Below are 27519 nucleotides of genomic sequence, written 5' to 3'. Positions count from 1 at the left end.
TCCACATAGTTTTACGTTCGGTACATGTATCATTATGCGCTGTAGTTATATGCTTACGCCTTGTGGTTTTAACAGTTCGTGCTGTGCAAAATCCATTGTGTTCAGTGCTTTCGCCATTATGCGTACTGGTTATCATTTTACACTCTAGAACCTTTTTTACGTTTGGTGCATGTTATTACAGCGCATAATGATGAAACTATTGCACGTAATTACGAATGTATCGAACGTAAATAAAGTTTACGCAGCACGAAATGATGTTACTACTAAACGTAATGATGAAACTACTGCACATAATGACGAATGTACCGAACATGTAGACGTTTGCACAGCAAGTAATGATGAAACTACTGCACATAATGTTGAATGTACGCAACGTAAAGAGGTTTGCACCAAACAAAATGACGTGACTACTGCACGTGATGATGTAACTACAGCACGTAGTGACGAATGTACCGAACGTAAAGAAGCTAGCACAGAACTTAATACTGTAACTTCTGCGCGTAATGCTGTAACTACAACCCATAATGACGAATGAACCGAACGTAAAAAAGATACCACAACACGTAATGATATTGCTACAGTGCGTAATAATGTAACTACAAAACTTGCTTTTTGCATGACTTTGAGAGAGTCCATACAAAACTTGCAAACTTTCTAACATTTATAGAATAAACAAGAACTCACTTGCTTAAAATGGACAAAACATGTGATTAAAAAAATGCAATGACACTACTGCACGCACGACAGATGAGCGTGTGATAATATGATGTGTTTTTGTCGATTTCGTAGTTTTTAGGTATTGTTAGCATTCAATTAAGGGTTGACTTCAAAAAGTGACGCATACACCTTAAAATGCTGTTTGTGTGTAGTGCGGTTTCATGATTATTCCAGTTAAAGTCTACTAAGCATGTTTTGGGTTATTATGTTTTATTCTTTTTATAATTTCAGTAACTGAATATACCGGTGGTAATCATATCAACCATCTATTATTATGCATGCACAAATTAGTGAAAATAGCATGGGCACTATTCGAGTAATATCAGATTCGGCTCACGGACAGACATATGGACGTCTATGAAATATTGACAGACTAACCATATGAAAACGTATAGGCAAATATGTATACCAAGTTTCTTAAAAATACAATATTACGCTTAGTTCGAGTTAGTAACAGTGAACTGACATAAGATCAATGATTTCAGCCAACAAGTGTTTCATAATCTTTACAAAGATCTCAAAAGTATACCAAGTTTCAATTACATCATGTATCTTTTTTGCTGTGAAATTTCGGGATCCAGTTTTGCGGACTAAGAGACAGACGGCAATTCTTTTGCGATGCACGGAGAATAAAAGTATTGCAATATCACGTAGGAGACTTAAACTTCAGATTCAACAAAAGGCAATTAATCTTATACGGAAAACGTCGTAGCAGAGACACACACATATTCATATGTTCAATTTGAATGTGAGATTGATTCATTTAGCAAAATCCATGATCAATTCTGCATCCTACTGATATGGATAATAATAAACTGTATTCACAATATTGAATGAAGTTGATCAACAATTACTCGTGAGCCGTTTTTTGTGTAGTTGGTATTAATAAACGTCTATATGTCAAGCGATACCTACCCCTTTAAAAGTAAGCATAAATGCGTGCGGAAATTGTGTGTTGGCAGTTTTCATCTTAAATTTCTATGAACGCTTGCACAACGTGCATGCTAATGTTATGACTATCGAAACTGTAAACTTTCGTTGCGAGTAAATATGAGCATCAAGTGTTTTCACCTTTAATACTTCAGGTCCGCAGAGCAATGAATCCGTGAAAGGTCAGCGGCATTTCTTGGAAATACCTTTACAGCTCACGTGTAATAGGTGTAAATAGTTCATTATATATTACGTCTGACAGTATTGATCCGGTTTTAAGTATGCCCATACACTTCGCGCATGCTTTGCTTTACTGGGGAGCTATTGCAAAATTCGCTAGTTATAAAGAAACTGCCAACGGTGTTTGTTTTTCATAGATATGCATTTCATCCTTGAGGAAACGTAGGTCGCACGAGTAGTGGTAAAATAAAATATTAGCATCAAGTCTTAAAAAAGAATACTGCACTAACACTAATTACCTGGAAATTGCAGCAATAATTCAAAATTCGTCCCAACTTTTGCGAGTCGGGTAAGTGAATTAATTAGGAGTGCTGGGACCTACTTAGTCAATGATTCAATGTATATTTCTGTGTGTTATTCAAGTCAGTAATTTCGAGCACATTTGTCACTGCTTTCAATAATCGTCCTGTGTTAAAAAGTATTGACTTGCTACATAATAACTTGTGAAGATTGGAGAGGCTCCCTTTACATAATGCAAGGATTTACTCATAAGGTCGTCGTGGTGTAATGGATATGGTGTCCGCTTAGCGACCGGGAGATGACGGGTTCGATCCCCACCGTGAGAGCGTTCTTTAAATCTCCACCAAAGACACCAAGTACTTGTTCTAGGCCCAGGAAACGGACTCCAGAGCGTTTATATTAGCCTAAGGCTTCCGATGCAATCGAGCTAAAATAAATAGGTTTATACTAAGGATTCACTCAGGACCATAACGCGTGTGGCGGCCGACATTGATTTACAATCTGTGGTGATATTGCAACATCCAAACGACCAAACATTAAATTTAACATAATGTGATATGGATGCCTTTCATAAAATAGCGTTAATCAATAAATGGTCAACAAGACAGGTAGAAGATACACGCCGTTCCTTCGATTCATTTTTCTAGCTCTGCTCATGTAAGCTATGTACGGAGTAACGGCTGATAGATTCCATCAAACATTCATAACGCTACTCGAGGCAAATTACATATGGATCAGGGACCTGTTTTCGTATGCTACGTTTGAAATTCGTACACTTACTGACACATAAATCACTGTGTCATCGACATAATTAATATTAAATGCGACACATACGATTTGCCAAAGAAGAAAATGATCTGGCTCTTAAAAGATTGTCCATATACGCTAGATTTTATGTTAGATTAAAGCGTCCGCAATGAAACGGTTGTGATTATCAACTTATTTAATTAAATTTTGTTTATAAAAGTGGACTTGATCTTTTTCCAATTTAGAAAATGTAATTGTTTCCTTACCCTCACTTCAATTTGTTTGGCAGATTGTGATCAAAATGTAAATCTTGTTTCCCTGTAAATTCAAGTTGTGCACAACTTTTTTATTACTGTTATCCTTTGACTGCGTTTCTACTATAAACTATCAACATAAAAAACACTTTCCGGAATTTTATTTTCCTACTTCTCTTTGACCTACTACCATCTATGCTATTGTGAAGGCTACTAACAAGGAAAGAATAAGGGTAACAGTAAGATGTTTATGCGAAAGGGGCTTATGCAAACGGGACATGTAATTTGAAAACAGCACTTAATATCAAGAGAATGATTTAACTTATTCTAATGTACATACGTATGTTGCTTTGGTTAAGTATTGGAGACCTGAATTTCAACGATAAATGTATTGCAAGCATTTTAAATACTATTTTTGCACATATTGACAACTGCACTGCATGTCTTAGCTTACTTGGCTGACACATTTCGTTCACAATTATAAGTAAGTTTAAAACGTAGTATGGTTTTGCTTATAATAAGTGTTTTCGGCTCTGCAGCGTTGTTCTACATAATTTTGGTACCTTACAATCGTACAATTCAAAATTCAATTATCTGACCATTTTACTCAAATTGTAAAGGTAAAAAAATCCTAAATGCTTGAAACAATACATCCACGAATTGTATTAACAAAAATGATCATATGCTTTAATGTTTCTTTGGTTTCATCTATTTACATTTACATGACAATGGCAGTGTATGCTATAAGCACTGTGTGAATGAATGATAATCAGCTTAACAAGCTTCCAGGCGCTGCAAAAGATAATTTAGTGTTTACTAATGTAACATATTGCGTGCATGTCAGCTTTTTCGGGCTATTTACAGCTTTTGAAAGGAACGATAGCAAATACCCTATCGGCTTAAAAAGGAGGATTATTTGCTCAACTTGCCTGGTACCAGTACTTTCGTAGTAAATATGATATTTATGAGGAAATAGTAATGCTGAACATTTATCATGCTCTCAAATATACACTATATTCATCTATTGACGATTAAAAATCCTGAAAATTATAAAGCGTTGCGACGCGAAACGAATGAATAATTTGGAGAGTTCTGTTGTTGTTGTTATATGTTGTGACACTGCGAGGATTGCTTATATAATGTATACAATTCATTATTCATTGTATGTGCACGGATGGCCGAGTGGTCTAAGCGTAAGACTTTTACTCCATGGGTCAGTGGTTCGAGCCCAGCAGAGGGTAACTTTTGGCATTTCTTAAACTGTATTCTTGTTTTTAACTGGAGCTTTTAAGATCCAATAATTACATTTATCAATAGAATGCATTTAATGGCACATTTTAACACAAACCAAGATCTTGAAAAACGTCCCTTAAATGCATTTCAGGTTATAGCCAAAGTTACTATGATACAATAGTTTCAGCTTAAAAACTTAAGTTGTTTAAAGTTAAACTTACACGTGGTATATTGTGACTAAGTGTATCTGTAGATAGCATAATGCTCAAAATGTTTAATAAATTGAGTTTAAAATAAAATGTTATTTACAACGATCAGCTGCCTGTAAATACTGAACACAACGCAAAAGAAGTTTGCTTGCAACACTTCAAAACTGTGTTTTGTATTGCAATGTCTCATTCGTGAGTTTCTGTATATTTGTTTCAAGTAACAATAAGGTTAACTTAAGATATGTGTATAAACTTAGCATCAAACCTACGTTGTTTTGAACTAAAAGCCGTACTGACAGTATTGCATAAATGATATATTTTGAAGTAATACAGTTTCACATTATGTTAAAGAAAATAGACAGAAGTCTTTTCAGTGTTGTGTGACACTTAAGCTTGCCATCCGGTTTCTTTGCGCTGCATTTAAATGACATGTTCGTGTCAACATGTTTTTAAATCATTTGGTTTGGTACTATATTGATTGAACATGGGTAAATGTGTTTGAGATGGGCTATTCAACATGCAGATGAAATGTATATTAATCAGTGTTTGAACATTTGAATGTTTTGTTTTTCGTTGTGAACTTTTTAATTTATTTACCATGGTTGTTAAATTTTATACTTATTTTGTTGTTTTTATTTGGATAATGTTAATAGTTGAAGAGACATATGTGCTTTAATATGGAAAGATTACACTATTATGACTTGTAACACCCCTACAATATTTGATTCATATACTTACTGCATAATAGATTGGGCAATTCATATGCATTCAGTTGAAATGCAAATATACGAGTACTGAATAATGATCAATTCAAATGCTGTAAACGATGCACTGATTTTGTTAATGCACGTTAAACATATTATTAATGAGACAGGTGTTACTGAGAGGTGTGGTGTGTCTGTAAATGAGGCACTCATGTGTTACTAGTGTGCAGTATATTTTCAGTTGTGTCCTGTAAGTCCATCATCATAATGGCAGATTGTTTTAAATTGGAATGATTGATTAAGGTCACATTGATATAAGTTGTATTTTAAAGTTCATGTCATGATAACTGTATGGGGGCCCTTTATGGTATGTTGACAGGCACCGAATAACGGCACTCTGTTATCCTTTCTTATCGGATTTTCTTCAAGAACATATTGCTTCGTATAATTTAGATTTTGAATAAAACCGACAATTTAGTAGTACGCCTTGTTGTATGTGCATTTTTCATTTGATAATAACTATCGTTGTAACAGTTTGATAATTGTAACTTGAAACATTAAAAATACATTGTTGTGTTATTGCATAAGCGTATGTCTCTATTATTACATCTTGTTATTGACAAACTCTAGACTAAATACAGTATGTTCGGCCTATACAATGTTTCGCGTATATCTATTATTATAACATTTTTCACAAGCTCTAGACTAAAGTCTGTTCGGCCAATTCATTGTTTCGCGTATGCCTCTATTATAACATTTTGCATAATCCCTAAACTAAAAATAGTTCGCTTGGCCCATTTAATGATTCGCGTATGTCTTTATTATTACATCTTGCTATTGACAAACTCTATACTAAATACAGTTTGTTCGGCCCATTCAACGTTTCGCGTATATCTCTATTATAACATTTTGCACAAATTCTAGACAAAATATTGTTCACTATGCCCATTTAATGGTTCGCGTATGTCTTTATAACAACGCCTTGCATACTAACAAACTATAGACTTAATAAAGTTTGTTTGGCACATTTAAATTGTTCGCTTATAGTGACGTACGTGTGTTTATAAACTTTATGTCTTTGCATGTGCCTAGATAATTTTAACGCAGTTTAAATATGCGGGATAGAAAATCAGTATGACATCAGTTTTGCAGTATTATTGTCTTCATGTATATGTAAGTTGGTGTTTTTTTATTCGAATGTTAGTTGCCATCCGTAATGAAAACCTGACCAAAGCGTCAAACCTGGTGTACAAACAACTAACTAACTAATGGTGTATAAAAATTACCTATATTTGTGCTAAAAGATCATTATGAACAATTATACCGGTATGTTAATATTATGGACAATTTAACAAGTATGTTTTGATTTCGTATCGGATAATGTGCTTGTCAATGAATGGAACCTTGTTCTGCATAAAAAAACGGTCGTAGTCACGGACGATTAAATAAAAAATTAAGTCAATCTCAGAATTGATGATAAATCAATTTAGAAATTAAGATTTCGATAAGTATGACATTTGTGCCCAGTACGATCGAGTGTGTAAACAAAAGTATCATCCCATATAAAAAACAGTATTAAAGTAAATACAAGGGATCGACCAAGTGAAACTTAGAAACAAATAACCTATGTAAACCAGTGTTTATCATTAGCCCAATTGAAAAACAATGTTTATTACAATATGCAAAGATATTAATCAATGAAGTCAATGTTTTGTTTTTAAATGGATAACATAAGCGTGGTTAAGTAAGATTATTTGGAGATTGTTTGTTTCACAAAAAGGTAAATTGTAATAGAACAATAGAGGGACAATATGTATCAAGCGAAGAGCGGGATCGTATCACGTCACCCCCGAATGAATTTTACTGTTTCTTGCGCACGAACGTCACCAGATTGAATTAAATATCTGCTTTAAATGCTGTAAAGTCTATGAATTTGTGTTTTTAATGATATTCTAATATTTCAATTTCAAATAAGTGGGTGCAGGATTTTCATCTTCTGATCTTTCCCCGCTGCACTTGGTGTCTGTATGTAAGGATGACAAGAGTGGTCTTAAGTAGAGCATCCATCGGTCCGTACGGCTTATCTTGCAAATTCTACGATTCGGGTCATACATTTTATCTTAGTGGTTGGAGGTCCCTATATTTCTAGGGGGATGTTTTGCCATTTTGTCGGTTTATCCGACTTGAAGGCGTGTGTTGATACTAATAGGAGTCACGATGTAAGTTCCTTACAACAAGGGGGCTTAAGTCGAATAGGACCAATGGATGTCAAAGAATGTATATAACCCGTATATAATGTTTACTCACGTTATGACAAATAAGACTACTTTGATCAATACCAAAGTAAATTTCCGGATGCCTAATAGTCTTTTCACGTTATGGCCAATAGGACTCCTTTAATCAATGCCAATGAATACCCCGGATGCATTATGGTCTACTGACGTTATGACAAATAGAACTCCTTTAATCAATGCCATTGCAGACCCCGGATGTATTATGGTCTACTTACGTTATGACAAATAGGACTCCTTTAATCAATGCCATTGCAGACCCCCCAGATGCATTATGGTCTACTTACGTTATGACTAATGGGACTCCTTTAATCAATGCCAACGTAGACCCCGGATGTATTTTGGTCTACTTACATTATGACAAATAGGACTCCTTTAATCAATGCCATTGCAGACCCCGGATGTAGTATGGTCTACTTACGTAATGACAAATAGGACTCCTTTAATCAATTCCAATGCAGACCCCAGATGCATTATGGTCTACTTACGTTATGACATATAGGACTCCTTTAATCAATGCCAACGCAGACCCCGGATGCATTATGGTCTACTTACGTTATGACCAATAGAACTCCTTTTATCGATGCCAATGCCGACCCCGGATGCATTATGGTCTACTTACGTTATGACAAGTAGGAATCCTTTATTCAATGCAAACGCATACCCCGGATGCATTATGGTCTACTTACTTTATGACCAATAGAACTCCTTTTATCGATGCCAATGCCGACCCCGGATGCATTATTGTCTACTTACGTGATGACAAATAGGGCTCCTTTAATCAATGCCAACTCAGATCCCGGATGCATTATGGTCTACTTACGTTATGACAAATAGGGCTCCTTTAATCAATGCCAATGCCGACCCCGGATGTATTATGGTCTACTTACGTTATGACAAATAGGGCTCCTTTAATCAATGCCAATTCAGACCCCGGATGCATTTTGGTCTACTAACGTTATGACAAATAGGACTTCTTTAATCAATGCAGACCCCGGATGCATTATGGTGTACTTACTTTACATGAATGCTTAAACGAATCGGTTTATAGTCAAATTATGATACCAGACTTATCCTCAATCGACTTTGACTTTTAACTGATCAGTGGCATATGAGTGGTCCATTTTACAATCTACACAGTATGCAGAACCGGCACATTGTCATACTTCCCTTACAGTTACCCATTTATATACCACCTCCTACAAAAATGACCTCATCCGATTGGCATAGATTGGTCACGTGCCCATGGAGTATTTTCCATACACCCCCAGTAATTTCCATACCCACCGAGTAATCGAGTAGTCGGTCGAGATAAAATCGTTCGCTCGAGTATGATATTAAATTACTGAGGGTGTATATCCCATACACTGTCAGTAAGTATGGTATTAAATTACTGAGGGTGTATATCCCATACACCGTCAGTGAGTATGGTATTTAATTACTAAGGGTGTACATCCCAAACACCGTCAGTGAGTATGGTATTTAATTACTGAGGGTGTATATCCCATACACCGTCAGTGAGTATGGTATTTAATTACTGAGGGTGTATATCCCATACACCGTCAGTGAGTATGGTATTTAATAACTGAGGGTGTACATCCCATACACCGTCAGTGAGCATGGTTTTTAATTACTGAGGGTGTATATCCCATACACCGTCGGTGAGTATGGTATTTAATTACTGATGGTGTATATCCCATACACCGTCAGTGAGTATGGTATTTAATTACTGATGGTGTATATCCCACACACCGTCAGTGAGTATGGTATTTAATTACTGAGGGTGTATATCCCACACACCGTCAGTGAGTATGGTATTAAATTACTGATGGTGTATATCCCGCACACCGTCAGTTACTAACGATGTAACTAATAATACTCCTGGTTTAGAAGAGCAAGCGTTGGATTAAATTTTATGCTCAGGAAAATTAAATGGTCTGATCGGGATTTAAACCAGTGACCTTTCGATTCATAGACGAGCAACCTACCACTTTACCACGGTCTAACGTTCTACGTCAATCCAATGTAGACTCATTTTTGTCAAAACAGCCACTGTGTAAAAAAACCTTCATTAATTACATGTACCTTGTTTGCATATGAGGTAATTTATAATCTTAGCACTAAAATGATCTATGTTAATATAAAAACAAGATCAAATAATTTGCAAGCCTGGCTGTAGTTGTTATCTTTACTATGAATGCTATAGTATACTGAGTACAATAAGGTTTAAATCTATTGTATTCGTATCACGTCCTTCAACTTTATAGCGTATTGAGTATGCCCTTCAACTATTGATTACAAATACTTTATTAAATGTATATAGTATTTTTGATAATTTAAAAAAGAACATATCTCAAAAATTAACAACACATATGGATCGATCACGTGGTTTTCTCGCATATGGAGATATCAAGAACTATTATTTGAATGCAATTCTACATGTTCATATATTTGTCATGTATTTGTCTTTCCTTCTAATTAGTGAGATCGTGTACATGCAGCGAACTAGAACATAAAGGCCAAGGAAAAAAATGAATTGGTTGTATGATTTACCTTTGTTTAAGTATATACATGCATTCATCAAATAAATATATAGTTCGGAATGTAATGTTATTTTTTATATGAAAATATGCATTCATCAGATTTAATATAGTTTTCGGAATATATATATGCATTTGTTATATACAATATAGTTCATAATACGCTGTTATGTTTTATGTGAAGATGTGCATAAGTTCCCTTAAATAATATAATTCAGATTCCACTGTTAGAAATTTAGAAAAAACAGCATAGACTATCGACTCGATACGATTTGATTTCGTATCATTCACTCACATGTAACAGCTGCGCAGAATGTCTTCGCGACCTATCTAAAAATAGACCGTGTCATAACGACCTTTTCGCGACGCGGCAAGTTTTAGAGTAAAAGGGGCGGCGAAAGGCGCGCTGGGTTTTTATTACACCATTAAACTGTATAACCTGACGCGAAATTTAATCCTCTTAAGAAGTTGAATAAATCTCGGGAACGGAAAATAAAATAGAATGCCGCTAGTATGTGCAATGTTCTCACACAATTCCCGTTAATCGACATTAACGAGCAGCCAAACAGGCTGTTATAAGCCATTTGACACCCGGAGCATGATACACATGTCAGTTTAATTGCAATTTACAACCATCCGCGGGGTAAGCGCCACGTGTGCTGTCTCGAATTAAGACCATTAAATCACATGCTTATTTAGCGGTGCATTTACACCAGTTTGAAATCATTAAATTTCTCGGGCATTTTCCAAACCCTTATCGGTCTGTCTTTACCCGCAGATGATACATTAATTTGACAATGTTCACTGGTAGAATTGTTTACATTTGAGTCTGTCTAAGGGCTTCGTTCATTCATTTTTAGCATGTGGTATATACCACATTTCGAAAATCCACATCGATCGATTGCCCATTATGAAGCCTTACCTGATCAAAAGTCAGACGAAATATCTATTTAATTTAGTACATGGTAATTCTTACAAATTTTTTTTTGAAACGTTTTTCTAACGTTTTCTTCCGTTTTAAGTGAATTTTCCTAAGACCGTTTTATGTCAAAAAATCTTCTTATAACCTAAAACAAATTTCGTTCGTAAAACAATTCTATCTGCACTATAAATCTCAATCTCCTACGCAGTGGCCTCCCTTATATTAGAAGTTACTGACCGGGCGAAGCAAGAGAAGTAACTGCTGTGAGGAGTTTCTATAAAAATCTGCATTCAGAAATCTGTATTCAGAACTCAATCTGTTGTGCACGTCTGCATCTAACGCTTACCACAAGTTTTACGACAAATTCTTGACGCAGACGAATAGGGTAGCGTCTATTTTCATTTGTAAAAAGAATAGTTCGATTCAGATCTGTCCGTGCTTAAATTTTGAAAGGCTTGGGTAATTATTTTTCATAAGCGTTTCAAACACTGATGTAAATGGAAAGATTATCTATTTAAATAGTCGGTAATTGTTTGAAATTATTGATTTGAGAAATTCGCGGATGGCGATATCGAACTACATTATACCACGTGACGCCATTTTGTAACTGAGTAGCTGATTCACCATGATCGCAAGTATTATTGTAATTTATATTGTGCATTCATGTTAAATGTATTATATGAAATAAACATATTGCTTCATTTTCTTCTATATTGAACAATTATCAATTTATTGCATATATCACATTGAGCATTGTTTTTCCGAGCTTTAAACTGACAACATTACACGATAAGTTGTTGTTACTGTGGTGTTGTCATTATTTTATACGTTTAATTAAGCCTCATTTCCCTCAATTGTCATTTTGATTTGCATTGTAACATATTCTCTATTGTTAACAATCGTAACGTTTGAAATAACTGTACAGAATAATTTGTATTCGATGAAAATACTATTTCAATGAACGACGTTCGTATATTACATTCATTACTGATGTGAAACCAAACATTTTACTCATGTCATTGGCATAGCATAGTTTTGTTTCATTTATATGAGTCCAAAATACACCCCATTCCCTGCTTTAAAGGTATTTTTATATTGAAATACCTTCAAATAGTTTGCGTGAAGACTGAAATAATAAAAAAATTATCAATAATAGATCGATCGTGTCAAACAATACTGTAACTTTGTAAGGTGACATGCATCTTGGAGTTGCCCTTTGCCACATACTGTACTGCTTTGGTTTGAAACTGCTTGGAGTTCTGATTTTGATATCATACTATCAACAATCAACAACAACCTGCTTGGATTCAAACTGGAGTTGCGCTTTTTCAAGTCACAACATACTGCTTTGATTTGAAGCTGCTCGGAGTTGTGATTATCATTGGACCAAACTGCTTGGAAATGTGATTGATTTCAAACTGACTGGAGTTGCTTGGACTTTTGATAGTAAAACTTTGCATTGGTTATCTATGAGGTGCACTTTGTCAGCCGCAAATTTCTGATTTGATTTTAAACGGCATGCCAATATTGAGATTTTCAAATTTTGCATTGACTCATTTTGAAGCTGCGTTAAGCATAATGTACATACTACTGCTTTGATTTTAAAGTGCTTACAACTGTGATGTTAACTGCTTGATTTCAACTACCAAACTGATGTGATTGAAAAAATTTATGGTGTTTTGAATTTCATTCCTAACCTTCAAAAAAGGAAATTGCTTAAAAGTTTCGAAAACTCACTTAGACTTTTACTTTGTTAGTGTTAATTTTCTGCTTTGATCTGAATCTGCTTGTTACAAGTTGTACATAGTGTATTGTAAATTTCAAAGCAATTGTAATGCTTTAATCCAAGTTTACATTTTACAATATGAATCCCCTTTCCCTGTAAGAAAAGTGAAAGTCTTTTTTTGTCTAAACTATACGCATTTTTATTTACACATGCCCTGATTGCACAAAGCTTGAAGAGTTATTATTTAAAATGGGGGAATATTCCATGTTAGCGAAAGCTGGCTTTCACCAAGGTAATGAATGTTTGCCAATTGATGCGAGAGGAAGACAGTGTGTTACAAGTAGTTTTTTATTCCTTGCTTATGCACAGTACTTTAGTAAGGTACAAGACATGAAGAAGGAACATTTAGAAGATATTCTTAAGGTTGGTAGTTATTTGTACTGTGCCGTTTCAAAGTTGTCCAACACTGGCACCAATTTCATTGATCCATTGAATCTTCCAAGACGAATAAAGTGTAAAGGAAAGCTTTTTAGTGTTGAGCATTGTGGTGTTCGTTCTGGATCATTAACAAGTAGTCCTAACAGTTCTGATGGTGTCAATACTTTTTCACTGGAGTCTGCTTTTTTCCTTTCCGGCTCAAAGCACATGATGTTAGTTTTCAGTAATGTTGCCATAGGCATACTTTTTCAGGATGGTCAATATTTCATTTTTGACAGCCATTCCAGAAATAGTCATGGATTTGTTTGTGATAATGGTACTTGTGTTTTAGGTCACGTTCCATCATTAAAGGCATTGGTCTCTTTCATACAGGACCTTGTCCGATCTGTTGACAGTAATTGTGCGCCCTTGATACAATGTGATGTCCATTCAGTTTCATTCAAAGCAAAGAATTGTTCAAAGGAAGGTGTTTGTGTTATACTTGAAGGTGCTGGCTATACATTGAAGGACATTTGCAGTAAAAAAATTATTGCTCAAAAACAGTTTGCAAACAATGATGTCAATGAGTGTCAAAGCAAGCATCAACAAGTGCAATCGCTTCTTGAAAGTCATGATGATCTGAACATTTTTATAGATGATATGTATGAAGCCAATCAGTCAATTTCATCAGTTAATGATGATCTTTTTTTGAACTTGTATGTATAAAGTTAAAAAAAAATGGTATCTGTAGGACCGGACTTTGTCTGTTCGTGTTTCTCATAGACATTTTTCAGACATTCTGTACACAACACTAGCAACTTGAAAGACGGTAACTTAATCTCAAAGTACTTGAGTTACTGTGGAAGTAACATTACAAAGTGGATATGTATGACATGCCTTACAACTGCAAGGAAGGGTAGCATGCCCAAATTGTGTGCTAACAATGGTTTAATGTTCTCTAGTAGACCCAAAGAATTAGAGCTTACTAACCTGGAGGAAAGGCTGGTTTCGCCTAGGCTAGCTTTCATGCAGCTGCGTGAAATGCCCCGTGGTGGTCAAGTGAGTGTAAGAGGAAACGTTGTAAATGTGCCTGCAGATGTGAATAGCACAATTAAATCATTGCCGAGAATGATTGATGACAGCGAGACCATTATGTTGCAGTTGAAACGTATATTGTCTTACAAACATAATGTTGCGTTTGAAAATATAAGACCTAATAAGGTATTTGATGCTGCCAAGTGGTTAGTAAGTAACAGTGAGATTTTTAGAAATGAAGGCATTGTTGTTGATGAGTCCTGGTTGCAGACTTACATAACAAAATCTCTGGGTGTATCTAATGAGACCAGTACTTATGAGAAGCACTTGGAAAATAATGCTGAAAGAATGTCTGATGAGTGGACAGAAGATGATAACTTCCAAGATAAACCAACTGGTAATACAGATACATTCTTGCAAGCTGCAGATTTTCGCGAATTCAATCAGATTTTATGTGTTGCGCCTGCAGAAAACAGTTCCCCTATTAGCATATTTCAAGACTTGCATTCAGAAATTCTATCTTTCCCGTCAATATATTGTGGTCAGAAACGCTTGCAAAATACAGACAGGGAAATCCCACTGCATTATAGCGATATCTGTAAATGGGAATTAAGAAATGTTGATAGAAGGGTTGCTCTGTGTGTTCCTAACATTTTTTACAAGTTGAAGAAGCTTCAAATTAAGCAGATTAAATACAAGGTGACATTAGCAATAGGTAAATGCAAACGAAAAGGGCAGAGTATAACTGCTGGGGATATCCTGTCACCAGGATTTGTTGACAAATTGACACTGCAGGATGATGGTTTCCGAGTTCTGAGGACTATCAGAGGGTCCCCTCCTTACTGGGAACATGCAAAGAGAGATCTTTTTGCTATGATCAGACAGTTAGGAATTCCCACATGGTTCTGTTCATTTTCAGCTGCTGAAACAAAATGGGAACCTCTCTTGTGTTCACTGTCAAAACTTCTGAATGGAAAGATTTTGTCGACTGTTGACGTTAACAATCTGAATTGGCAGGAGAAATGTAATCTCTTAAAGTCAGATCCTGTTACTTGTGCAAGGTACTTTGACTTTCGCATACAGTGTTTCATAAGGCATGTCCTTAAACATTCTTCACGCCCAATTGGTGAAATTGCTGACTTTTTCTACAGAGTGGAGTTCCAACAAAGAGGATCACCCCATATCCACATGCTGCTATGGATAAAAAATGCTCCTTTGATTGACAATTCTTTGGCATCAGAAGTTTCATCTTTTATTGACAAGTATGTCACGTGCGCAAACGATGATTCTATATCACAGCTGGTCAACTATCAAACACATAGACATGCGAAGACTGTCGGAAAATGGGAAAATCTGTTTGTCGCTTCAATTTCCCTTTACCACCGATGCCAGAAACAATTATACTATACCCACTTGACGACTCAGAAACCTCCAACGTGTACAAAGCCAATTACCAGATAGTTATGGCTGTTTTGAGTGAATTGCATAAGGACGGGAACACGATATCATTTAATGAATTTCTACTGAAACTTAAAATGTCCTGGGAAGAATACCTGTTAGCTGTACGCTCCAGTTTGAAAAGAGTTACTGTTCTCTTAAAAAGACAAGTGTCAAAAAGTAGAATCAATAACTATAATAAGCTCTTGATTTCTTCTTGGGAGGCAAATATCGACATTCAGTACATCTTGGATGCATATTCGTGTGTGTCTTACATTGTTTCATACATATCAAAAGGTCAAAGGGGCCTATCAAATTTGCTGCTGCAAGCATGTGAAGATGCGAAAGAAAAAGACAGTACAATGCGTGACCAGGTGCGGCGTATTAGTAATCAGTTTTTGTCCAGTGTTGAGATGAGGTGCTCAAGAGGCTGCTTACCTAGTGCTACAGATACCTCTTAGAAGAACTACAAGAGAGATTGTTTTTGTGGACACCAATAAACCAGAAGACATAACCAGTTTAATTAAATCATTCACAGAGCTTAAAGAAATGCCCCTTTCCTCAAATAACATTGAAATGGATAACACATTAAAACGCTATGTTCGTAGACCAAGAATTTTGGAAAATGTATGTTATGCAGACTTTGCTTGTTGGTATGATCTGTGCAAAAAAAAAGAAGCGAACAAAGAACATGCCTGATTTGGAGCTTGCAGAATTGCCTGAGAGCGATTATGAAGAAGACCAAACAGATGACTTAGAATGTGCAGAGGAAGATGCTTCGGAAAGGGTTATTGTCTTTCCATGTGGCATAAAAAGGAAGCGAACAAACAACATGCCTGATTTGGAGTCTGCAGAATTGCCAGAGAGCGATTACGAAGAAGAGCAAACAGATGACCTGGAATTTGCAAAGAAAAAGGCTTCAGAAGGGGTAATTGTATTTCCGTGTGGCATTATTATGAAAAAGAGGAACAAGCAAAAAGTAATGTCCTGGCACCACATTCCATTAAACAAAGATAGTGAAGAACATTACCGTCAACAAATAATGTTGTTCACAGCATGGCGAAATGAAGAAAAGGACCTGATTGGTTGCTATGAATCATATGAGGCTAAATTTAATGCTGTTAATGGAGAGATTGTACAAAAAAAGTTGTCATATGAACAAACTTGTGTCGATACAGATCTGTATGAGCAAATTTTAAGGGAAAATGGAAATAATGAAATGGATACAACGGCGACCAATCTTGAAAATCAACATAGGGAAGCAACGGATGTGGAAGAGGGTTTAAGACCCAGCCAGTTGTTTGGATGTTTTGATCCTGTTTCATTCGATAACAGTGACATGTATGATTTGGGTGAAGATATTGGAGTCAGTAACAGAATCACCCCTTGTGAAGTTATTCAATCAAGTAATGCAAATGTTGACTTTTCAACATTCCGGATTTCAGAGTGCAGAAATTAAATGCAGAGCAAAGGAACTTCTTTTATCACATTTTGCATTGCGTGAAAACTTGCAATGAGCCATTTTACATTTTTTTGTCAGGTGGAGCAGGTGTTGGTAAAAGTGTTCTTATTAAAACACTCCATTTTGCTCTTGAGAGATACTTGAATCATCTTCGAACCAAAGACCCAAGTACTTTAAAGGTCCTCCTTTGTTCCCCAAAAGGAAAAGCTGCCCATAACATAGGGGGCAACACACTGCACTCTGCATTTTGCATTCCAGTCAGTCAAGGCTTTCATTTCAAACCACTTGATATGCAACAATTGAACACAATGAGAGCAAGGTTTCGTGATTTGCAAGTGTTAATCATAGATGAGATATCATTGGTAGGACGTAATCTGTTTAATTTCATCAATCTTCGTCTCCAAGAAATCATGGGTTGTGTTAAACCGTTTGGCGGTATAAGTATTTTAGCTGTTGGTGACCTTTTCCAGTTAAAGCCTGTCATGGATAGTTGGATTTTTTCGTGTTCAGTTCATACTGATAGAATCAGTAGTTTGGCAGGAAATGTTTGGGTTGATATGTTCCAGTTCTTTGAATTTGTCATCATAATGAGGCAAAAAGATGATCAGGATTTTGCTCTTCTTCTAAACGGAACGGAAGGAAAACATACAGATGAAGATCTCAGTATTTTGAAGACACATTGTTATGAACATTCTCAAATTGATGTGACCAGGTCTCCACACATTTTTTGTAAAAAACTTGATGCCAGCAATCATAATGTCATGCTTCTCTCTAAGTTGTCAGAAAATCAACTGGTCAAAATTGATGCTATTGATTGCATGTCTGGGGACTTAAGTGTTGCATTGCAGGAGAAGTTGTTGTCAAAGTTGCCCTCAGATCCAAGTCAAACTATGAGTTTAAATAAACAACTTGTTCTTGGATTAGGTATCACATGTGATGTTTTCCTTAATATTGATGTACATGATGGACTTACTAACGGTGCCTCATGTGTGGTGAAAAAAAATGATTTTCGAGTTCCTCACTCACAAAGATGTAGCATAGTGTGGGTGCTGTTTGATGGCCCTGCAGTGGGTGACAGTTGGCGTACAAAGTACAAGCACCTTTATACCAGTGAAATTGATTTGTTGTGGACTCCAATATTTGAAACAACAAGAAAGTTCCCATTCAGACATTACAGAACTTACCTTGTCGTAAGACGACAATTTCCATTGGTAGTGTCTGCTGGTAAAACCATTCACAAGGCTCAAGGTTCTACAATGAAATCCGCTGTAATGCACTTTGGCAACAGACATGTGCCTCATTCACATTATGTTGGATTAAGTAGGGTTTCCTCACTTTCAGGTGTTAATATCCTCTGTTTCAATGAAAAGAAAATAACCACTTCATCTGAAGTAAAAGAAGAAATGCGACGTCTGCGCCAAGAAAGATGTCTTATCCCGCTGTTTCCTATGCTAGATACCTTTGGTGACCATATGGTTCTTTGCTTTCAAAATTGTCGTTCTTTACATCAACATATTGATGACATCAGGCATGAAAACAATATCAGAATCCTTCTACTCTGACCATAAACCACTTTACATTGTGATTAAGCAAAGTTTATGAATAAAAAAACAAGCATATACAATAATTTAAAGTGGGATTACTGCCTTGGAGGGATCCATGCAATTCATTGGGAGTTAAAACCAGTTTGAGGGCAAGCTATACCTCATAGTTAGTTAGCCCAGGAATAGAGTCAGTGTTTGAATCTCTGTGAGGGCTTTAGAAAATGATGCATTTTGAGACAAATGCTAGTATTTGCTTTACTTCATCCCAGACTTTACCAAATATCTGTGAAAATTCCTATAAAATAATGTCTGTGTCTACATACTTTATGTTACATGTACATTGAAATGCAATTATGCAAAAACATGTATAATTAAAGGTAAGAATGAGACAACAAACTAATAAACAACCTCCATTTTATTCATTTTTAGACACTGTTACTATAAATGTATATAGTAATGATTTAGAATCTAGGATTTTTGAAAAAGAAATTGTCAAATGGAGAAGTGCAGTCAATAGTAATACTGGAACTAGAGTTGTTGGTCTTAATAAATTGAGACTGTATAAATTATTTAAAACAGAATTCGGAACAGAAGCTTATGTTAAAGACAACATACCATTTTTGAATAGAAGTGCATTAGCTAAGTTTCGATGCGGTGTGGCATCGCTGAGATTAGAAACTGGTCGCTATGAAAATATTGAATTGGGTAATCGAACATGTTTCTATTGTAAAAACATAGTGGAGGACGAGATACATGTACTTTTTTATTGTCCTTTATATGTGAATATCAGGAAAAGTCTAATGGACATTTTAATTGAAACTCCAAATTGTCACAACATGTCAGATACTGAGAAACTTAAATACATATTTACAGATGAGAGGTTGCTTTATTTATCAGCCAAATCCTGCTTTAGTATTCTCAAAGAAAGAAGGAATATTTTATATTCAAAATGAATTGTATATACTTAAGTTTTATGCTGTACATTTGTAAAATAGTTTATAGACTACTGTAGTCTAGGTTTTAAAAAACACAAACAAATGGTATTTTAATCTATAAACAATATTGACAAGTGTAAATATAACCACAAAGTCTTAGCTACAATAACTTATTTTAATAGAAGTAAGTTTTAACGATGTGGAATGCATTTGTTAGTCAATAATTGTTAATGAATATATGTATGTAATTATATAGTCTTTTATAAGTCATATTATGATTGGTCGCATACATGTAACTGTGCTTTTATATGTATTTTAACTGTATATGTATTGCGAATGAGACTCTAATAAAACATTGAATTGAATTGAATTGTATAAAATAACACATACACAGTATTTAAATGCATCAGACTAACAAAGTATTGTCAATAAAAAACAAGCACGATATTAAATATGCAACAAAAAGCAGATACAAAATATATGAAACTGTTTATAATAAATTTTAAGCATAACAAATACGTTCCCCTTTTAGTTTCGAAACACCGGTTACTATTCTGTCTTTGTGAAATTGTTAAAATTAACTATTTTTTTTTTAATAACTATGGAAGTATTGCATAACACATTTTTGATAAACATATGCTCATCCTTGTAAACTGTCAGGCTGTGGTGTTGGGAATTTAGGTAACATATTTTAAAAGTTACACATATAATATTTTTATTTTTATTTCATTTTATTTTGATTAATAAAAACATTGCATTGATTGCAATTAATTACTTTCATATATTTCATTCAAAACAAACACCTGTATCCTTTAAAGAGGTCAATTTAGAAATTAACACCTGTGTTGGAGCAGAGTAAAAATGAGACATCAGCAATTAACTGGCTTCTGAAAGGGGTTTAAGATTGTCCATAAACAATTGGTCGAAGTTCCTCTGACATCTTAATTAATTAAGCCTTTGATTTGTTTGAACTCCATGTGTGTATTTGGAGTGTATCAGTTTGTTTTTGACACGCAGATGGTATATTCTTCATGCATGTGTGATTATGTGGTGTTAAGTAATTATTTATTACCATTGCTGGTGAGCATGACCAATTGTTGATAATATCATTGACCCCATTCAACAGCACTGTTGTAAACCACTAGTTATGTAGTGTATTGAAGAGATGCTTCTCCCATGTTTAACTGTTTCACTGGCGCATACAGAGTATAGAGAGATGGGGGCCATTTTACAGAAGTGTGTACATGTATGCTGTAACATAGTATCACATGATCATCGGACATTTAAAACTATGTCAAGTAATGTGGATAGATCATTCATTAATAACCATTTTGGGGTATGTAAAAATAAAATGGTTGGACTTACATGCAGATGGCAACCGGATGTAACCCTAGTGGAAATTGTGCATTTAATGTATAGTATTATCAAAAAAATCTTTCCACACGTAACGCGTTTTTTTCCGCATTATCATAGAACTCATTAAACACAACCGTTCATGTATGGTTACATTATTAAAAGAGCATATTTATTTCTTTTTTATTCGAAACGCAGAAACGCATTTGCAAATTGTAATGTTTACGTCGCTGACGTTAACAAACTTTTCCTTCAAATAAATGGAGCTAATTCACGAAGTATTGATTCTTTTTCCGATTTAAAACCGCGAAAGTTACGTCATTCGCATGGAATGCGGTGTGTATTGATTATTTTGTATACAATTTGAATCGCAGAAAACATTGACGTACTTATTTTATTGCTGAATGTAGCGTTGTTCATTTCAACAAAATTTTACCGCGAATGATTTGGAATTGACATCTTCTCTAAATTCATTTCAAGTCAAACAGGCGGAATCTCCATCGTTACTGTCTTTTTATTGCGCTGAAAATCCGGAAAAACCTTGATTAAGTGTCCGGTGTTGTTACAACACCCTCCGCAAGTCAACCGCCCTATTATGTAGACTGCGGTGTATTGACAATTGGATTAACACGTGCGCAGTTCTGTGATGAGGCAATGCAGATGTAATGAACGAACGCGAATGGCGGCTTTTTCCTTTGAAAAGCACACATTGTCTCGCCACGCTAAAACGGACTGGATAATAGAAGCTATAGCGGCTTTTGCCTTTGAAAAGCACTAATTGTTTCGCCACGCTACAACGGCCTGGAAAGAACAATAGATGATAGAAGCTATATAAGAACATACGTCTTTTACAAGAGTTACTATTGAGGAGAACCTTTATACGAACATACCTCTTTTACACGAGTTTAAATTCAGGAGTTGTTGTTGCTGTTTGGATTTTCATTTGGATTAGTTTGCATAACGCAAAGGTATTGTTTTATTTCAATATGCATGCAGTGTTTGTTTTACCGCTTTATGGTAATGACGAAGTTATGAAAACAATTCATTACTACTTGTATCTGGAAGAAGATAGTTTAATTGCTAACAAAATTTACAAATACTCTTGTTATTTGCAATTAACGTGATTTAAATAGACTATTTAATAAAGTTCGACTTTGACAATTAAATAGGAGAATGATCTTAAAGTTGCAATTTATTTACAAAGTTTTATTCTTCAAATTGGCATTTTAGGCAGTCATTTGGGATAGAGACTATTACTGTACATGTGAGTTTTGGATAAAGATCAATTTTATCATGCAAAGCTAAGAACCAGGGTTCGTGCCGAAAATAAAACTTTATCTTTATCCAAAACTCACATAATATTCCATTATCCTATTATTCCCTCCCTCTTTCCATGATTATTTATGAAATATCGCATTTTGTGACGATTTTTATCTCGTGTAGTTGACAAAAACAGATCCTACAATTTTTGGATAAACCCAAACATGTTCTAAAAATAGTGACAGTTCATAGTTCAATTTTATACGATCGTTGTTATACTATCCATTTTCATCTGCTAATTGAAAAAAGGTAAATAGGCTTCCCAGATAAAAAGTAAAAATAAAACTCAACATATCTCTATAAGAGGCGGAAAAGACCTAATGAAAAACAATTGCATAGGTCGGAAACATCATCAATGATACTTTACTTTGGCTCAAAATGCAAGAATCTGCGTTCATTCAATGCCTGTCATAACGTGTTTGTTTGCAGATGGTGGCAACTGACATAGCCCACATGAGGCAGAGAAACCCTGGCCCCCACGCAGGCACACTAAAGGCCAGGGTAATTACCACAAAGGGGCCATCCACCTACACTAGCGGGGGAGACCAGCGCCAATCCTTGATTGTAGGACTGGCTGACATGACTGGGGCACCAAAGGCTGTCATTTATGACAGTGCCCAGTTCCAGCGGTATCAAGCGGGGCAGTCAGTAGTGATCCGAAATTTCATCTTGAGAGCAGATGGGTCAGTAATTGTCACCCGGAATTCGAGAACATTCTCCACCTCCTCCATCGTTGCATCGGATGGATTCGCATCTGCAGCCAGTGGTCTCGTTCACCCCCCGGAAGCCCCGTTCATGAGCCTGGAACAGGCAGCTGCCTTCCCTGCCAAGACACTTGTGTCTGTTAGGGGGCACATTGTGCAGGTTAGTGGATACTCTTTTGTCTTTGTGTACAAATGAATTTTTAACTGTAAAAGCATCATTTAATATAGTCAAGAAATACTCTCACTCATTGGGAAAGTGAAGTCAAGACCCTTACAGGCAGTATAATTTACTTACAACTAACTTACAAGGGGTAGTTATAGAATGTTTTTTTTTTCATATATATAACTACAATGCCCGCTCATTCATGAGTTTTCTATAGGTATCATGAATTTTTTTTAAACAAATAAGTACTTTTTTTCAGTAAAATGCAACCGTACGTTTGTAATATGAATTCCGCACACTGATCCAACATTTTTCTAACACTTCAAATGTGCAATTGCTCTTTACTGAAAAAATACTTATTTGTTTAAAAAAAAAAATATGATACCAACAGAAAACTGTCAAGAATGAGCATGCTCTCCACTTAATCCTATACAATAATAGTGAAGTTTTTAAAAACACATCTTTAACAATGGTGCCTGGGTCGCGCTTTTATTGATATTGATCGTATTCTCCCAACACAGATCTTAAAAAGTCACGGTATAGGCACTGTGTTAAAAGAAAAAAGAATGTTTCAAAGATTTTTTATTTCTATTTATATATATACTCATTGCTTGGGGGAACGGGGCAGTATATTTTCCTCAAACATGGATTGAAATATGCCCATGACATTAAGCAGAAATTTTCAAATGGCATAATTACTTGTGTGGTCTCATTTTCTGCACACACGTTTCCAGAAAATGTCTATTTGTATATTGCTTAAATTTCTTATGAGCGCAACATGTGTCTGGTGCAACTCTTTCAATAATGAATAAGATCACAAACGGGAAATGCTAAGCAATTTAAAAACATATATGACACGATAAAGACTTAAGTTTTTGTATATCATTTGTTCACTTGTATAATAATTCATGTTGTGTGCTATCTTTGTTTTCTTTCAGTTATTGTAACAAAATCTCCTCTTTACTTCCAAAATTGAGACCTTTTGCTTAAAAAGATTATCAGGTTGTGTCAAACACAGAGAGGTGCATTTACATGCTATAAACTTAGGAACCACATGCTAAGGCTCCCTACAGCTTTTAGTCTGTCTTTTTGAAGAGGCCTTAGGCCCCTCAATTTGCGTAAAAATGATTCGTAAACTCTTTTATATTGTGACAACATTCGTCGCAACTTTATAGCAATTGGTAAATTCGTCTCTTTTAAATTTGTATACTTCAGGGCAATAAAATCATATTTCATTGACTGCACACATAGTCTTATTCCCCTGTGTTATTAAATTGAATTTTTCCAGGAGGACCTGGAAAGAGAGGTCATGGTTGGGAGTTCCCCGACAAGGGTTAAGGATATCACGATCTCCGACAATCGTCGGAGAGTGAAACTAACCCTTTGGCGAGAGGCTTGTGATATGCCCCACGGTCTTGGAACGTTCATCCAAGTCACAAATGCTGTGACCAACGTTCACAGAGGCGACACTTCGCTGTCACTGACCTCAAGAAGCGTTATCCAGGTATGTAAGATTGCTATTATAAACTCTAACAAAAAAAAATATACATTATTATTTTCCTTTTACATAGTGTTCAACCGGTTTTTTATTCAACACTGAATGCGCAAATCTGTTGCAAGTTGTGGAACTGACATGAACCTTTAATGCTTAAAATCTTGAGTCAGTTTCAATTTACAATTGATAATTGTAACAATATTGTCTGTCCTTAATACTATAATAAATGAAAAAAGATGACTTTACAGTTCGTTAATTAAATTATCAAACTTACAGAATAATTTCTTCTTTACTCACTTTACGTCCTGCTTCTTGTCGGTAATACTTTCTTGTGCTAGATTTAGACATAAATGCTTTTCACATAGTGCTGCTTAATGCATCTGGTTATCAGTAATGAGTTATTTTCCATATTGAACTTTTATGTTTACACTTAACTACATTTATATATTGTCTTCAAAAATGCAAAAACATTTAACAGAAACTTACTTACATATAGCCGTGGCGAAACATAACATTTCAGTTGCCTGTGTGTTACTGCACACCGTCATTTGTTTTCATGAACTTACGCCCTGTCAAATTTTAATTATCTTTCAGTAAGGCACATTATAACATCGAGGGATTTGCATTAAAATGATTATTCCCTTCATACATTGTAGTAATAAAATTAATAATTCATCTATTTTGATGTACTTTCAGACTGCTGAGGCTCCTTTAGATGAAAGAGTAGTAACCATTGAAGGCGTTGGGGGAGACCAGGAAACAAAACAGCTCCTTGCCGATGATGGAGAATGCTACTTGGTAGCAACCGAGGTGTTAAGTGAGGCTCTTCCTGGCGAGGACATAGACACATGCATCGCCCAGAATGCTCCTGTCACCCTTCGTCTTTTCATGCGAGGGGCCACAGTTGAGCGGGTTCATGCAATGTGACTTGACATGTGTATTTTAGCTCACCTGAGTACAATGTGCTCATGGTGAGCTTTTGTTATCACCTTTTGTCCGTTGTCAACATTTGCCTTGATAACACTCTACAGGCCACAATTATTGATTGATCATCATAAAACTTGGTCAGAAAATTTGTCTCAATGCTATCTTGAACTTGTAAGAAAATGGATGTGGTCTGTTCAAAAACATGGCCACCATGAAGCTTGGCATTCTACCTTATATGGCTATAGTAAAACGTCTTTAACAATCTAGAAGTTACACTGTCAGTCCAATCTTCATGAAACTTGGTCAGAACATGTGTTTGTATGATACCTGAAGTTGATTTCAAGTATTGTTCCCGTCTGTTGAAAAACATGGCTTCTAGGGGGCTGGATTTGTTTCCTTTTATGGCTATAGAAAGGCCTTGTAAACTATTTCGTTCATATTTTGGCCAAATTTGTAAATGGTTTCAGAAACATCATACAAGTTGCTGAGAGCAGTACCATTAAGTCTCAGGCCTCTGACCCTCTTGTTTTTACTTGCATTTCCATCGTGTAAAAAACCATTTTCATGCTTTGAAAAAAATATATCTAGTCATGTTCATTTCATTTTGGGTAAATAAAAGTTAATAAGTGTTTTTATTACTCATTTCATTTTTTACAGATATGTAAATAATGTTCTTTAATGTCTGCTTTAACCTCTATCACTTATGAACACTTAAATTGTTTTAGTGTAGTGTTGATTGTTTTCATTACTTATGTTCATATTTACAGATACGCAAAAAAAAAATGTTTATGTCTTCCCTACCTCTTTGTTACATGTACATATTTACTTCACAAACAGAATGTCATACGCTTTGCTTGTTTTCATGTGTTAAAGTGCACTCATTTTTCTGCTTGTTGTCATCTATAGCATTATGTAATTGGGTATGATTGTTTTTGCATTTTACATTAACTTCCCTATCAAAATCAGCTTGTCAGTATATTTGTGTGCGCTCCATATGTTTTTACCAATTTCAGTCATTTTCCTGCAACACTACTCTATGGTTAAGACCTTGCAAGGTCAAATATTTTAGCATCTACTTTTCCATCCTGTTGTGTCTCTTATATTCGTTGCATCATTTCCATACATTGTGCTTACTTTCATTAAAGAAATCTAGTTAATGTTCAAAGTGCATAATTCAGTCAAGGCAGATACAAATCAGCTCACATTTAAAGGTGAACTGTTAAACCTTTAATGTTTTTGTATCTGCTTCATATTCCTTATTCCAATCAATCTGTTTAAACAAAGGCATATTAATGTTCGCAGTATACTGCTGAAGAGAAATATTAAGATAATATTAATGCATACAACTTAACAATCATATATTCAGTAGTTCATACAGTACTACAATTGTTCAAATATATTTTATTGGATTGTTATGGTGCTATGTATGTGTATGTTCCTTGCAAAATATTGATGCATTGTTTAATTTTTGTTCTTCTATTATATTAAAATACATCATTTTTTGTCTACATCATACGATATTCAATTGCTTGCAAGCGAATATACACCCATTGATGCTTTATCTATTATAAAGCATTTGTTCTCTAAATCTTACGATAGAAATTAATTTCTAACAAGAAAATATACCCTTGTAAATCATCTATAATTTCTTTTCGCATAGATGCTCGACTTATGGGTATGATTCATACTAATAAATATAAACAGAATATCACATTAATACCTTATACACTGCTTTCATGTCACAATATTTAATATTCATTACAACGTCGATTAAACCCTGCACACTCAATTTTAATAGTGTTGATTTAGTATAAATAAACGCATTCAAAAAAGTACTTCCTCACGAACCTAATGACTTTAAATATGAATCGTTTATTTAAATTTTAGGTAGTCTTTTTTCAAAACATTTTCTGCAATAAACATATAAATATGCAGACCAACGGAAACTGTATAGTAAATCTACTATTAATCTCA

General features: G+C 35.1%; 1 protein-coding gene across 1 annotated transcript in view; it reads left to right on the top strand.

Annotated features, from left to right (window-relative positions):
- Positions 1 to 25545, top strand: part of LOC127849144 (uncharacterized) — a 51112-nt gene extending 25567 nt beyond the window's left edge. Inside the window, exons 2-4 of the mRNA XM_052381863.1 lie at positions 22686 to 23120; positions 24412 to 24627; positions 25315 to 25545. Of these exons, the coding sequence (XP_052237823.1) occupies positions 22686 to 23120; positions 24412 to 24627; positions 25315 to 25545 (882 nt within the window). The remainder of the gene's footprint in view (positions 1 to 22685; positions 23121 to 24411; positions 24628 to 25314) is intronic.
- Positions 25546 to 27519: the final 1974 nt, after the last annotated feature.

The sequence above is a fragment of the Dreissena polymorpha genome, chromosome 10, assembly GCF_020536995.1.
Source record: "Dreissena polymorpha isolate Duluth1 chromosome 10, UMN_Dpol_1.0, whole genome shotgun sequence".
NCBI lineage: Eukaryota > Metazoa > Mollusca > Bivalvia > Myida > Dreissenidae > Dreissena > Dreissena polymorpha.
The sequence above is the reverse complement of the archived record's forward strand: the minus strand, read 5'-3'. Positions and strand labels throughout refer to the sequence as shown.